The sequence below is a fragment of the Xiphias gladius genome, chromosome 6 (assembly GCF_016859285.1).
Source record: "Xiphias gladius isolate SHS-SW01 ecotype Sanya breed wild chromosome 6, ASM1685928v1, whole genome shotgun sequence".
Classification (NCBI taxonomy): Eukaryota; Metazoa; Chordata; class Actinopteri; order Istiophoriformes; family Xiphiidae; genus Xiphias; species Xiphias gladius.
The window spans coordinates 10,551,832-10,566,012 of NC_053405.1; the positions used below are offsets into that span (position 1 = coordinate 10,551,832).

Sequence of the window (14,181 nt, forward strand, 5' to 3'; positions counted from 1 at the left end):
AAAGCTGTTCAACGGCTCCAGTTTACCTCCAGGATGGATTGTAGTAGTCAGTGGCCTGCGGACGGCCCAGATTCAACAGAAGGAACTCGTGCATCTCAAGCAGCCACTGGTCCACGTTTCCCCAGGACAGGAAGCCTTTCAGATCAATCTTGTCTTCCTCTGTCAGCGGCATCTGGTACTTAGCTGGATATCCCGAAAAGGGCTCCTTTTTATATAAACACGGAGTGAAATATTTTATATGTGTATTTAATTACAGCTTATATTTTGTATGAGATGCTGTGTTTGAATTACACAAAAAAAAAAAAACAATGAATGATTGAAAACTATTCCATTCAAATATTTTTAATGAAACATTACAGCAAGAGGTGAGATGCTAATACTCAGGTGATTTAGTGATTTTCTATTCAGTGCTCTTGTTTTGCCTTTAACCAGTCCAATAGCAATGGTGAAAGAGCAACACTTACCCTCTTGAGACGCAGCATGTTTTCAGATTTAAGAGAGGAGAGGAGTTGCCACAATGAAACACAGTGTCTGAGGGTGCATCTGCCCAGAGCCTGAAGAAACAACACAGCAGAGTAAGGAGTCTGTTCTATGCAGTCTGAAAGCACACAAAAGTGAGTTTTTAAAGAAAATGAACTTACACCTACAGCTTGTTTAGTGTTTTAAAGTGATGAGATTTATTTTTGTGAAGCTTTATTTCGTAGGTCACCTTATTTACCGATGTTTATTGGGATAATTGACATAATTTAATCATTGTTTGATAATTTCATTGCTCAGACTGGTAGAGTGATGTGATGGTGAGGTGGTTTACTATGTATGTTGTCAGAGTCCAGCCGTTGCTGTGGTTTTTAAAGTGGACTAAGCTACACCAAGGAAAATGTCCCTGTGCTTTTACTTTACTCAGGACCTGAAAGTAGTTTTCTATAATGCATTAACTAGATAACAGTAAAAGATGAATCAACCTCACTAAGGTGGCAGTTTTAGCTGTGTTTTGAGTTTTGCCAGGGATTAAAAAGCTATGTTTTCTGTAGTCATTTATTAGTTCCTTATATTACTGTTGATTATGCTCTCGCAGTAGTTCTGTTGTTAGACGACTGAGAGACGCATTTACACCTTAGTGTGTCAGTTTACACTGTCATTCATTCTCATTTCCTAGCTATCCAGCCTCGTTTAGGAAATCTTAACAGTCACTCCAGAGAAGAGGCTGCATATGCATCGACCTGCAAAATGTGATGATCGATGCGGTTGGCCATCTTCAGCACGTCCTGGAGGTAAGTGACCAGTTTCATCGTGGGATCACCACCAGTCATTGATAGGAAACCCAGGAGCAGCTCCACGATCCTGAATGCCTCGCACACATCGCTGTAGGATCTCAGCTCTCTGGACACAGCGTTCCGGGTCAGAGAGGACAGAGGATCCTGAGGGAGACACAGTGTGAATGAAGCCTGGATCCATAATCTACTTTAAATGTAAATCAAAACAAGATAATATATGTGTCTTCTGTACATAACTATCAAATTGTATAGGTCAAATTTGGTGAATGTATAAATGTCTATATATGAAGATATATTGCTGTCAAGATGAATACCTGCCATTTAACAAAATGTTTACTCATACTGGGATAAAATTATTATTAACAACTAAGTGAAACCCTGTGTTTTATCATTGTAAATTGAATATTTGGGGATTTTGGTTCTGGTAACTTGTGAAAGTTTGACAGACCAAAAAAAAAAAAAAAACAATAGATTAATTATTGATGAACATAATCTTTAGCTGCAGTCCTTGTAAATATCTTTCCTTAAATGCATGTAATATACAGTATGTTTGTGCTTTTGGGGGTTCATTAATTTACCTGATGCACTTTTCCTTCAACGGCTTTGAAAATGGTTTTATATTCTCTCTCTTGTGCGTTGACCAGAGTGGGAATTCCCTAAAATAAAGTACACCGATTTTGGTGAAGCAAGGAAACACAGAAATAAACCGTAAATTAAGTGAGGTAACAGAGCAGATTATGACAAAGAAGTCAAGCAAGATGTTACGATTTGCTTGGTGAAAATGTCTTACTGTGTTGTTATCCAACACAATGGATGGGCTTAGCATTAAGTACAGTACATTATGAAAGCCCAGAACAAACCATGTCAAACAAAATGATGTGTCTTTTTCTCTAGTCTTGGTTGGATGTGGCTGGACATCATGCTACTGGTCTGGGAGGATATGTAACGCTCGGGTGTGGTGCAGGGCATGGTGAAACACTGAGGGTTCTATTTTCATGCAGGTGCAATGACAGCACTGGGGCAAAGGCCGTTTTTGTTCAGTTTTCCTCATTGGCTACTCAAACTGTATGTGTCTCCGCCTGTGTGGTAATTTCCTGGCACCAAAGGAGCGCATTTGCAGTAATGTGGAAGGAAAGGTGGGGCTTAGGCTGTGTTTATGCTGATTAGGTGGTGCAGTGCAATTATGTGCTCATTTTGGCACAAAATTGCATTTGCTTTAAAACCTGCTCAGACCAACTCTTAGTGCAGATGCACGGCAAGTTTCGTGGCTTTATTTGGCAGAGGCACGCGCATATAGATCTCACATGAAATCAAAAAACACTTTTCAGTTAGGTTAAGTGTGGCCTCTTTCCATTTTCTACACTTTTTTTTCATCTACTGCAGATTGATATGTGCATCAAAATGCATCTTTTAATGAGACTGAAAAAGAGTTCTGCAGAAATGTCAGTAGTGCTGTTCAATGTGACGACTGAGCTGCTCAAAGTAACTTGTAGAATGTCGGATCTTCTCTGTGTAGTTGACACCTGTATTCATCCTGAGCTCTATCAAATCTGTGAGAACATTTTTATTAAAGGCAAAAGTCCAAACTCAGAGTCGAAATATTTTTTAAAGTGAGTTTTCAGTATTATTAGTTCCATTTTTTTCTGTCGGATGAATAAGGACTGATATTTTGCAAATACACTCGTATATGTATAAGATGCAGAGGAGGAGAAGAACCGCAGAGTTCCAGCAGATGCTGCACCAACATACAGCAGCTGCCTCTTAATTCTACCATTGACAGGATATTTGGGGTGATGTATATTTTTTTTGAACTTCAGAGTGTTCATGTAGATGAACTTTCTCTCTCTCTCAGACACGTCACATCTCTCCTTCATCGCTGCTTTTAAAGGAGATATAAGGAACTCATGTGGTTGGTCATCACTGAAGCTCGCTCAACTCCAACCACTTCTGTACTACTCCTACTGATGATGTATTCAGCCTCTCTTCCATGTTGTGCCTAGCTGCGCCTGGTTGCACCTGGTTTGCACCACCGCCTGTGGTCAACAAAATCGCAAAAATAAAATTGTAGATCACGCCCATTTCTGTTTGCACTTTGCATCTGCTCCCTTTTTCAGGGAAAACAGAGCCCTGCGTCTGTTTGGTGCCAAGGTTGCACGCACTCAACAATGGACTGTACAGGGCTGGTTACAATTGTGTTTCCATTTCCTCTCATTTACTTGAAGCACAACAGGCTGTGTGGACTCACTGTGCAGGTGAGGATGGGTTTTCCCTGCAGGAAGCGGGTGAGGATCTGATACTGGATCCTGGGCAGGTCATACTGTGATATCGTCTCATGGCCACGTTCCAAGCTGTACTGACAGTTGGATAAAACCAGAGGAAGCAGGTCCTTCTCCAGCTCGTAGCGGATCACATGCTGCTCCGCCAGCTCTGCCACACTCACCTTGTAACTGCTAATGGAAGTAAGAGACATCACAATACAAACGGCTTTTCTTAAAAAAAAAACTTACAGCATAAGTGCGCTCTGTTCCACATTTTTTGTTAACAATGATAATCTCATAAACATAGGTAATCCCAGTTTACACATTGTACAAAACCCGTGCATTTTATACCCAACAATTTTCAAGGACAATTTCAGTGCTTTTTATGTATGTGCTGTTTACTACATTTGTTTTAAAAGTCAGCATCTGCATTTTAAAGTTGAAAATCTGTGCTGCTCTCAAATACACCACATTCAAGGCCTTTGGATTGTTTAGGCAGGACACCAGTCCAGGTCCGACATGTTAGACTGGGATAGCCTAACCTGATGAAATGATTCCAGCTTCCAGAGTGAGAGAGGAAGTTTGAGGACCACTGCACTGACTCACCTGGAGCCTCAGAAAATAACATTATGCTTCAGCATCTTCACAGGGAACAGTGGAGGACAACTGATGCAACAGACCATCACCAGTAAGAGGGACTTGGTGCAGGCAAGAGATGCTGATAATGCAAAGGTGACAGCCTCTAGAATCATGATTATCTACGTAACCTCCTGTACCTGTTGGGTGTGCCCCTAACCTCTGCTCCTACATACATGGCAAACGTGGCTCCATTTGGGGAGCCCCGCCTACAAAACACAGATCAGTTGATTCCGTAAAATAGCAGTAAAGCTAGGGGCCTCCCAGGAGAACTGCAACTCAGCCAAAGAAAAAACACTCATGGTTAACCATGATGTCTGGGCCACCCAGACAGATACAACCTGGCCTAGGGATCCAGCATGGTGGGGTCAGAGGTCTGACAGAGACACAATCTCCTGAAGAGGAGCTGAAGACAAGCTACACAACATGCTGTCTGAATCATATGGGAGTGTAAACACAACATAAATTGCCCACCTGATAGAGTTTAAATGCATTCCTCCCCTGGTCTAAGGGTGGGGGGATCAGTACAGTGCTATGGGAGTTTTGCCTGCACTCATATCTCATATATCAGATATTTATAGCACAATGACAAAGCAACATTGTTCACGCAGTACTTTGCAACTATAAACTCTTGGACAACAATCTAAGAATGATCTGTGTAGATACTTGTATGTTATGTACCTGCTGTCCTCTCCGGTGTGACTATCCACAGCGTACACCAGCTCATTTTGTAGTGCCACAAGGTAGCAGACCAGCCCTGTGGCACACAAGCCCGGACCCTGCCATTGGGGCAGAAGGTACTGCAGGTCGCTGTTCAGGTCCAAATCCTTACTAATGGAATCTGGAATTTTCATCTCACCTGTAGGTTTGAAAGAACAGATACATCATTCCTTATTTCCAAGGAAACAATGAATAAGTATGTATTCAGGCTGAAATTTCATTCAGTTGGTTCATTCACTCACTGTTGCACCAAATTCACAAGTTTTTTTTTTTATCCCTCCAGTGGTGGCAAATACAGCTCTTTTCCCAAAGACATCACTTTGAATCCAGTGACTTGTGGTGCGGTGTGCACAAAGAATCACAATACTGGATATCTATTCTGTTTACTTGACTACAGGAATTTAAGAGATTGATGAGTATCAAAGCTCTAAAAACTGAGTTACAGTAGATGTACTCCGAATATAATGTGAATGCAAACAATGTAATTCTGCTTAAGTGCTTACATGACATGAAAAAAAATCTCAGAATTGCATTGCTCTTGTTATAAATGTATTATTAAGGGAAATTTAAACTCAGCTCTACTCAGCTTTATTTATATAGCAATTGTAACAAAGCTGATCCAAAGTGCTTTAAAGCAAAGAGAGAAGAGAAAAAAAAAGGAATGGACAAGAAAAGATGTAAATGTATTCACTTTGACCGACTTCATCGGCAAAACATTTAATGAGACGAGGAGGGTAACTGCTTTACTTACTGCTGGTTACAGACAGTCTGAGCAGATTCCATGTTTTCAGGAAGATGACGATTCGTTTTTCATACCATCTTCTCATTTCTGAAAAAAGTAAAAATATTTACATAGTTGACTATGACAAAACATTGAATTAGAAGACAGAAAAAAATTGAGTGTGTGTAAAAACAGTTGTTTTCTGTCCCATACCATATGCCTCTGCTTCTTTGGGTGGTGGGTAACAGATTTTGCTTGGGCCCCTCCCCATCAATTAAGACTTACTCCATTCGATTTTAGTCAATTAAATGTTAACATTTAGAGAAAAACAAGGTTTAGGTTGCTCAGAGATATCGCAGCTCTACCTGTCTGCTTCTCGATGAACTCTTTGATGGAGCCAATTTTCTGGTCAGATGTGTTCTGGAACTTTCTCACCAGGCGTTTTTGCAGGATTAGGATGTCTGGAAGAAACTTAATCTGGCGAAATTCTCTCTCCTGAAAAGAAAAATCACAAATGAAACAGCTGATAACCATGTCCCATAAGCACAAGCTGCATATATAAATTGGTTAAGATACATGACCATAACACATCTCTGGCAATTTTTAATTTTGCTGGTCAAAACTAATGATTAGCTGTCAAGTTGACAAAGTCATTTTTAATTTTACTGAAACTTTAAAAAGGCTTTGATTTTCTTTTATGAAGATCAATAGGACAAGTACAAGTACAAGTACAATTTTCAATCACACTAAAATAAATAGAAATCTATGTTCATTAATTCCCAAAAATGTTTTTGGAAATTAAAGTATTATTAGTAATGTAAAAGTTATCCTGAGGGTAGTGGGCACCCTGAGGGTAGTAGGTAGAGAAAGAATGGACTCATCAAATGTCCTGGAAGAGTACGTTTAGATTATAAAATATGGGAAAAGTTGACATGTAGTCTAAAAGCTGCACAAAAGAGTGTCCAAAATACAAATAGTTCATCTTCTTAATGTGTACAGTTACTAAAATGAATGCCAATTAGATTTTGATGTTGTACAGAGGTTGAAACTTTGAATTGTTGGCGGCTCTACATAAAAGCACAGGAGGTCAAAATAAAATAATGAATGATCCTCTGGAAATGAATATCCACAACAAATTTCATAACAATCTGGCCAGTAGTTGTCAAAGTTTCTTGCTCTGAACCAAACTGCTGGATAGAGTTGTGAATAATTCAAAGCCATTTTGTCACAAAGCTTTACATCTCACACATTCACCTTCTGCAGGAACCTCCATAGCAGAGGCAGCGCCTCCTTTTGGTCATTATGCTCCACAGTGTGTGTGAGGCTGAGCAAGGAGAGCCTCTCCCTGCAGCTCCACACCGCTGAGTTATGGACTTCAGAGCCCTGCGGCAGAGATGTCAGGAAAGTACAATCATCACCGAAGGTTGTCCTCATGATGAAGTTGGAAGATACCCGGGAGTCAGTCCTGATGCTGCCCTTTCCTTCTTGCAGGAGCTGATCAAGATCCTAGACACAAAATAATGGTAGTAGAGTAGTGCATCGGTGGAAGATATTTGTATGTTGCAATAAAAAAACATAAAACATTTTATTATCATTACATTTGCTCTCAAAATAGTCTTAATCTTAATTGGCGTCACAGTCCTTTGTGATTCTGGTTCATGTTGACATTATTAGATCACATCATTTCCATAGATTTGTCAGCTGCACATTCATGCTGCCATTCTCTTGTTCTACCACATAACAAAGGTGTTCTACTAGATTCTGATCTGGTGACTGGAGATGCCACACTGAGTAGTAGTACACTGAGCTCATTGTCATGTTCTTGAAATCAATTTGAGATGACTTTTACTTTGTGACATGGTTCATGATCATGCTGGAATTTGCCATTAGAAGATGGTAAATTGTGGCCATAAAGGGGATTCGCATGGTCAGCAGGTACAGCCACACAGACTGTGTCATTCAAACCATGATGGATTGTTATTAAGGGGCCCAAAGTATGCCAAGAAAACATTCTCCACACCATTACACCACCAAAACCAGCTGGGTAGTGTCCATGGATTCATGCTGTGGACTCCAAATTCTGTCCCTGCCATCTGCTGCCTCAGCAGAAATCCAGATTCATAAGACCAGGCTACATTGTCCCAGTATTCATCTGACCAGTCTTGGTGAGCCCTTGTCCACTGCAGCCTCAGATTTCTGTTCTTGGCTGACAAGAGTGGAACCTGACATGGTCTTCTGCTGTTGTAGCCCACAGTTGTAAAGAGTGGTTATCTGAGGTTCTGCAGCCTTTCTGTCATCTCAAACCAGTCTGGCCTTTCTCCTCTGACCTCTCTCATCAGCAAACCATTTCAGACTGCAGATCTCCCTCTCACTGGATGTTTTTTGTTTTTGGCATCATTCTGAGTAGACTCTAGAGACTGTTGTGTGAGAAAATCCCAGGAGAGCAGCAATTTCAGAAATAATCAAACCAGCTCGTCTGGCACCAACAGTCATGCTAAATCATGTCACAGAGATCACATTTTTTCCCCATTCTGATGATTGATGTGAACATTAACCGCAGCTCCTGACCTGTATCTGCATGATTTAATGCACTGCACTGCTGCCATATGATTGGCTGATTGAATAACTGCATGAATAAGCCGATGTACAGGTGTTCCTAATAAAGTGCTCAGTGAGTGTATGTACCAGTCATAAGGTATGCAGTGTTTTACCATTTTCAAATATCATGAAAGCATCATTGTCATTCATAAGGGAAAAATTACATAGTGTAAAAAGGTAAGGTAAAAAGTTTTACCTTCAACAGAGGTGTCATAAATTCTGCAGCCATAGTAGTCTCCCAGGAGTTTCTGGATGCTTTGGTTGTTAAGTTTGGTTCAATATCAGCTAGACAAAGTCAAACAGAAGGTATTTTGTGGAATACATCACATCATTGAAGGTTATCTGCTATTACTTATTATTTTCAAGTTCTGATTTTCGCTAATCTTTCCCCCCAGTGGCCATATGTGACACTAGAATTCCATCTTTGCATATACAATCTCTCTGCAGTGCCTGAATTAGTCTGGGTGTGACTCATCTTTTCAGGATTTAGACAAATAAGAAAAGGTAATGTGCAGCTTCAGCAAACTTTAAAATTATTTTGCAGCGACAGACTGGTGGTGGGCTTACAGTGACTGGCGTGCAATAGGTCTTGTAGGGATCTGAGCACCAAGTGGACAGTTGTAATAGTGTCATCAGCTCCTTTTCCCAGTGCCTGTGACAGCTGATCCAGATCCGTTTTTATGTGTAGGGTGAGAAAGGAACAAACATCCTCCACAGGTGGCTGGATGATGTTTTGGACAAACTAAAAGGAACAGAGAGTTGGGGACAATGTCATGGTCAGATTCAAAGGAACAAGCAAAATTCTATATTATATCAGCTTAAGTCTTTATATTTTTCAGACTTTTTATTTTGCAGAGAGAGTATTATCTGGATAGAATCATTTGATATCTCAGCTGCACACCCTGTCAACTCTGAAAAAATGGTGGTACCTACACTCAAACAAAGTTATCTACTCAGCAAGTGCTACTACGCAGTAACTGTTGATGCAGATTTTCAGAGGCCTCTCGTTTTGAGAGCAATTCTTCTTCTGCTCACCTGGGACTTATCTGAGGCTCCCAGCAACAAAGCCAAATGTGTAACCAGTCTGACCAGAGTGAAGGGAGTCAGAGACATGTTTTTAGTGTCCAGAGCATCTGGGTTTTTTCTCTGCTCAGGGTCTCCCAGGATGTGGCCGGGCCTTGTACGATCCCTAAAACAACAGATAAGCATCAGTCAGTTACCAGTATGGGGGAGATATTTAAATTTAACTAAATCACCACAAGATGTGCAGCTGGTTATATACTAGATATGTTTCTACTTAAACACCATAAATATTAAAATACAGAACTTACTTTGCTCTTGAGTGTGGAGTGATCATTTATCTTGCCAACCAAATCACCAAAACAGACTATTTAAATTTTTAGAAAGCTTAGGATGCATATAGTCAATACTTACATATTCTACAACAGAACTGAAACTATGTGTTTGTGGCCTTTTTTTTCCCCATTCACAAAATACCTATAATCAATACTTTTGAATGATCCCTCCTTATACTATCCAACCCTAAAATCCTGTTTTAACAGGAAGTACACTAAATTCAGGAAGAAACATCCTTTTAAAAATTCTGGTTTACAGTGACAGTAAAGAGACTATTCAGTGCATGACTGTAGAATGGCCATTAATGACACTCACTGCTGCAACGGAAGTTGTTTAAAATTAGGCAAGGCTGAATGATGCGTCCCTCCCACCTCCTCGCCACACTCCAAACATTTGCCTATCTCCATGGGCAGGCCGCACTGCAGTGGGACATAGCAGATCAGATCATTTTGCTCAGAAATCAAATTTCTTATCTACTGTATGTTCTTACCACTTAATGCCTGTGAATATATATTAACTGGAAGTGGATAAATATAGCTTACCTTATCAACAAAGCATGGATGATTATTCGTACACACTGTGGAAAACAATCAACCAATTAAAATAATCTTAAATTCACCTGAATTATTGAGACAGGACTAAATTTACTAATTAGTAAATGGGTTTATAATTCAATATGATGATGCAAACTCAGAGTGAAACAGGTTATCCAAAGACTTTTAGACATCTGTTATAGAAAATAAAATCTGCTGAAGAGATAGAATGAAAAAATACTACAGATTATTGGAGGAAACCAAGAAAAATATCCGATGAATGAAGCTGCAAGAAACCAAAATTTAAAATTTTTGTTTACTGTATATATGACTGTGTAATACTTACCATACCAAGTGATGTTCCAATCGCTTTGTGGTATGGCTGCCTGGGCAACAGCTAACATGTCATCAGGCATTGTGGGTATAAAAGCCGTCTGTTAGATTAAATCAAATGAAGATGATACATTTGCATTAAGGTTACATGAAAGTAATTATCAATTATTATTGAAGCTAGAAGTAATTTAAAGAGCTTTTCCTTCCAACTGCAAGTAGTAATGGATTAAAAGATTTTTCAAGATTTATTTTTTCTGCTTTACAGCATAAAATATCTATAATCTATCTCAGGGCATCGTAGTAAGTTACTCATTAGTTTGAACGAAATTTTAAATTTTGTATTCACTATTTGGCACTGACCTCTTTTTTATATATATATTTTTTGAAATAAATCCAATGAAATTTGAAACTCCCATCACTATATTATGTAAGGCACCCTGAAGTTGTACAACTCAAAGCCTCCTGTCATTTGACACAGATAGCAGCTGACGGTTAGAGAGGCAGATATGAGAGACATTTACCTGCATATTTTCAGGAGACAGACCAAGTTGCTTGAGTGGCATCAGCAGGACGTGAGTCTCAGTGAGCAGCACAGCTGCCAGATGGGTGGTCAGCTCAATGACAGCATTATCCCCAACAGTATTACCAGGGTCGATGGTCAGGGCTCCCAACCTGTTCTGAACCAAGGCTGAGGCAAAATCCCTTACCTCTCTTTGATGCAGATACATCGACCCTTGGATGAATTCTCCAAATGCTTGGCGTCGCTACAGGGAAGATATAAGACAATACACAGTGGCAATAAGCAAGTTTTTTATTGCACCATTTTGAACATCTGACAACAAAATATTAGTTGATGGTTGCTGATTAATATCACTACTGAGCAAGACTTGATATTTCCAAGAAAAAAAATTTGACAAAATAATGTAAGGTTCTGCACCATAAAGCACATGTTTTAGGTGAACGGTTAGTTCACTGTTTTACTTCCAGATCTGCACATTATTGTCTTAAGTTGTTATGGTACAAATTTGTAAGTGGCTTTTGAGCTTCACACGAAAAAACATCTTAGTGATATTTTAACAGATAGATCACCACCATTCAGATCTGGTCTTATTAAAGATGGTTTTTCATACAATGTAATGATCAGCAGGTCATAGAGGGTTTTGCAATTTTAGCAATAATCAATGGGTGTAATTTTCCAAATCTGTGACTCTGTTAGGTATGTGCTATAATTTGGTTAGGGATTTGTTTAATCTCCAAAATTGCTTTTTACAACTGTGATTGACTCAAATGCAGTTTTTTTGACAGAAAATTACATTTTGTGACATCTTGTTTCCTTTTTTAAAGAGGAAGTCCACAGATTTTACATATTTAGATCAATGTTTTTGTCATGAGGAATGCTCTCCCTGTTGTATCCTGTGGAGTTTAAATTACTCTGAAAATAATGCTGATGATCTCATTATAGTATAACCCTTTTCTTATTTTGGATTGTGTTACAGAAAACTGCACTCTCTAACTGCATCCCATTTCAGAATGACAAATTCCTCTAATCTGCAGGCAGGAGGTTAACGTTTTCCCCTCTAGATCTCAATTCCTCTCAACAAAGGTGCCCATACCAATGAACGGAAGACATTTGTCTAGCCACAAGGCACAATTCCTCACTGGATTCCCAGACTGAACAAAACTAATTGTCCTCAGTCAAGCTGGAAAGGTTGCTGCCTAGTGGTGTGTAATGTTTTTTCCTTTGTGCCCTCTGGGTGACCCAACATACGAATTTTCTGATATTTTCATCTTTCCTGTAGAAAACTAGAAGGATTTGTTAGTGGTGCGCACTGCCCACTGATGTCCATCAATGATGAAGCATTTTCACTCAGCATGCAGTACTTAGATTTCTTTAGAGTGAACACACACACATCACGACTAGAGTGACGGCGGCATACTGTACTTCAGAAAAAAAAAAGTTTCTTTTTGCATCAGAGTTTAGGGAGGTGTTGAACGTGCAGCAAACGCAAATGTTTAACATGCTTTAAGTAGCAAACGAGGTAGTACGTGTCATTGGAGATTAATTGATCTCTTAGTTCCTCACTCACAGTCCTAATTTCAATTTGTGAATGAATTCCAAAAATCTATGTCATATTTTCCTGAATGAGATCAGCCCCTGCTCAATTCTTCTGCCTCTTAAATACTCTTGATGTGTAATATATTGCTCAGTTTCTCCAAAGGAGTATTTTATCATCGTTCATACCTCAGGGGTGGGATGAAGACCTGTGTTTGCAGACTTGTACAGAGTCGTAACCTCTCGGAAAAGCGCCAGGAGGATGAACATTGTTCGTTTCCTTGGTGGTGCGGCGCATTTCTAAATCGATGAAAAACAACCAAAAATGAATCAGTGAGAAGCTACACCATTCTATTCAGACTTAATGGGCATTTGGTCCCAGAGTCAACTATGGCAGTGAAACAGATCTCAGAGTCTGGCAAAGGCTGTCTTTTAATGAACATACCAATGTGTTTGCGAGTTTTTTTTTTTAACTTTTAGATCGAGAGTTCCTCTATTCCAGGCAGCTGCTGATTTCCATTCTTTACTATGCAGTATTAAAAATTTCTGCAATCTATCGCAGTGAAAATCAAATCGCTCAACTTAATTTTTGGTCAATATTACATGTCATTGCATGGTAATGCATTTTAAGTGCAAACTGATTTAAAAAGTCCGCTAGTGATTTCCTTACAACAATATTTGAATGATGGAATATATAATAATTTCAACTTCACTGTGACTGATAACACCACTAAAGCATACTCCAAGTCTCTGTAGTATTTGCAAAATAGTTGCCTGTAATGTAAAGTATATTTTTTTTTAGTAGAAGGACTTAAAGATACAAAATCACTGCATTCCATATATTATATGTTGTATAACTGATAACAAATGGCAAAGTTTATATAAACTACCCATATTGATTGTGGGTTTTGTCAAAACAGAAAGATTTACAGGAATGAGTCAAAGATACAAGACTGAGTGCATGGAACATTACTTAGAGCAACAAAGAGTTGGGTAAATCAAATTTCAATACCTCGCAGACTTCTTCTATCTGCTCAACATCCCCGTCCACTACTGCCTTTGCAACTGCATCCCTCACCGACTTGTATTCATCCCCGTACACAAGAAACTGGTCCATCTGGCCTCCATCTTCATTCTGTTTACACCATGAATGGAGATAGAGGAGCACAAACACAATGCAGTATATCCAAATATATGAATATTAAATGGATCCGAGGTGTCCTGGTGACTTCGAGGGCCAGCAATAGTCTAATAACTGGGCTAAATTTGACGCCATGGTTTGTTTCCATGTTTTAGTCAATGAAGACCTGCACACTATCAAATGGTAGCATGTTGCTGATGACTGGCCCCACTGGCTGCATCATTTAATAGGGTGACATATTTACTTGTTTTATGATCTAAACATTTTTGGTAGAGGATTTGTTAATGAATGGTGGTGTACCTGCTGACGGATCTCTTTAGGGAAAAGCCAGCTGAAGTTTGGTTGTTTCACCAGCGTCTGGACGAGCTCGACACCATGCCATTCGCTGAGCTTGCGGATCAGGTAAATGCGGTACCAATCATTCCCACTATCCTCACAAACCTTTTTAACCATTTTAAGGAAATCTTCTGCTCCATCTGGAAAATTGTTATCTGCAATAGCAATGTAGTCCAATAAACTAGTTATTTTCATATAGTTATTTTCATTGCTAACCAATAT

At 39.3% G+C, this 14,181-nt stretch overlaps 1 protein-coding gene across 1 annotated transcript in view; it reads right to left on the reverse strand.

Annotated features, from left to right (window-relative positions):
• The window catches only part of LOC120790482 (E3 ubiquitin-protein ligase rnf213-alpha-like), a 41,317-nt gene that overhangs the window by 1,554 nt on the left and 25,582 nt on the right, over positions 1 to 14,181 (reverse strand). Inside the window, 19 exon segments of the mRNA XM_040128035.1 lie at positions 27 to 205; positions 465 to 554; positions 1,221 to 1,418; positions 1,853 to 1,930; positions 3,520 to 3,724; positions 4,850 to 5,027; positions 5,640 to 5,717; positions 5,975 to 6,104; positions 6,864 to 7,115; positions 8,404 to 8,492; positions 8,775 to 8,949; positions 9,243 to 9,396; positions 9,879 to 9,982; positions 10,106 to 10,140; positions 10,443 to 10,530; positions 10,951 to 11,193; positions 12,672 to 12,782; positions 13,495 to 13,617; positions 13,924 to 14,114. Coding sequence (XP_039983969.1) covers positions 27 to 205; positions 465 to 554; positions 1,221 to 1,418; positions 1,853 to 1,930; positions 3,520 to 3,724; positions 4,850 to 5,027; positions 5,640 to 5,717; positions 5,975 to 6,104; positions 6,864 to 7,115; positions 8,404 to 8,492; positions 8,775 to 8,949; positions 9,243 to 9,396; positions 9,879 to 9,982; positions 10,106 to 10,140; positions 10,443 to 10,530; positions 10,951 to 11,193; positions 12,672 to 12,782; positions 13,495 to 13,617; positions 13,924 to 14,114 — 2,701 coding nt within the window.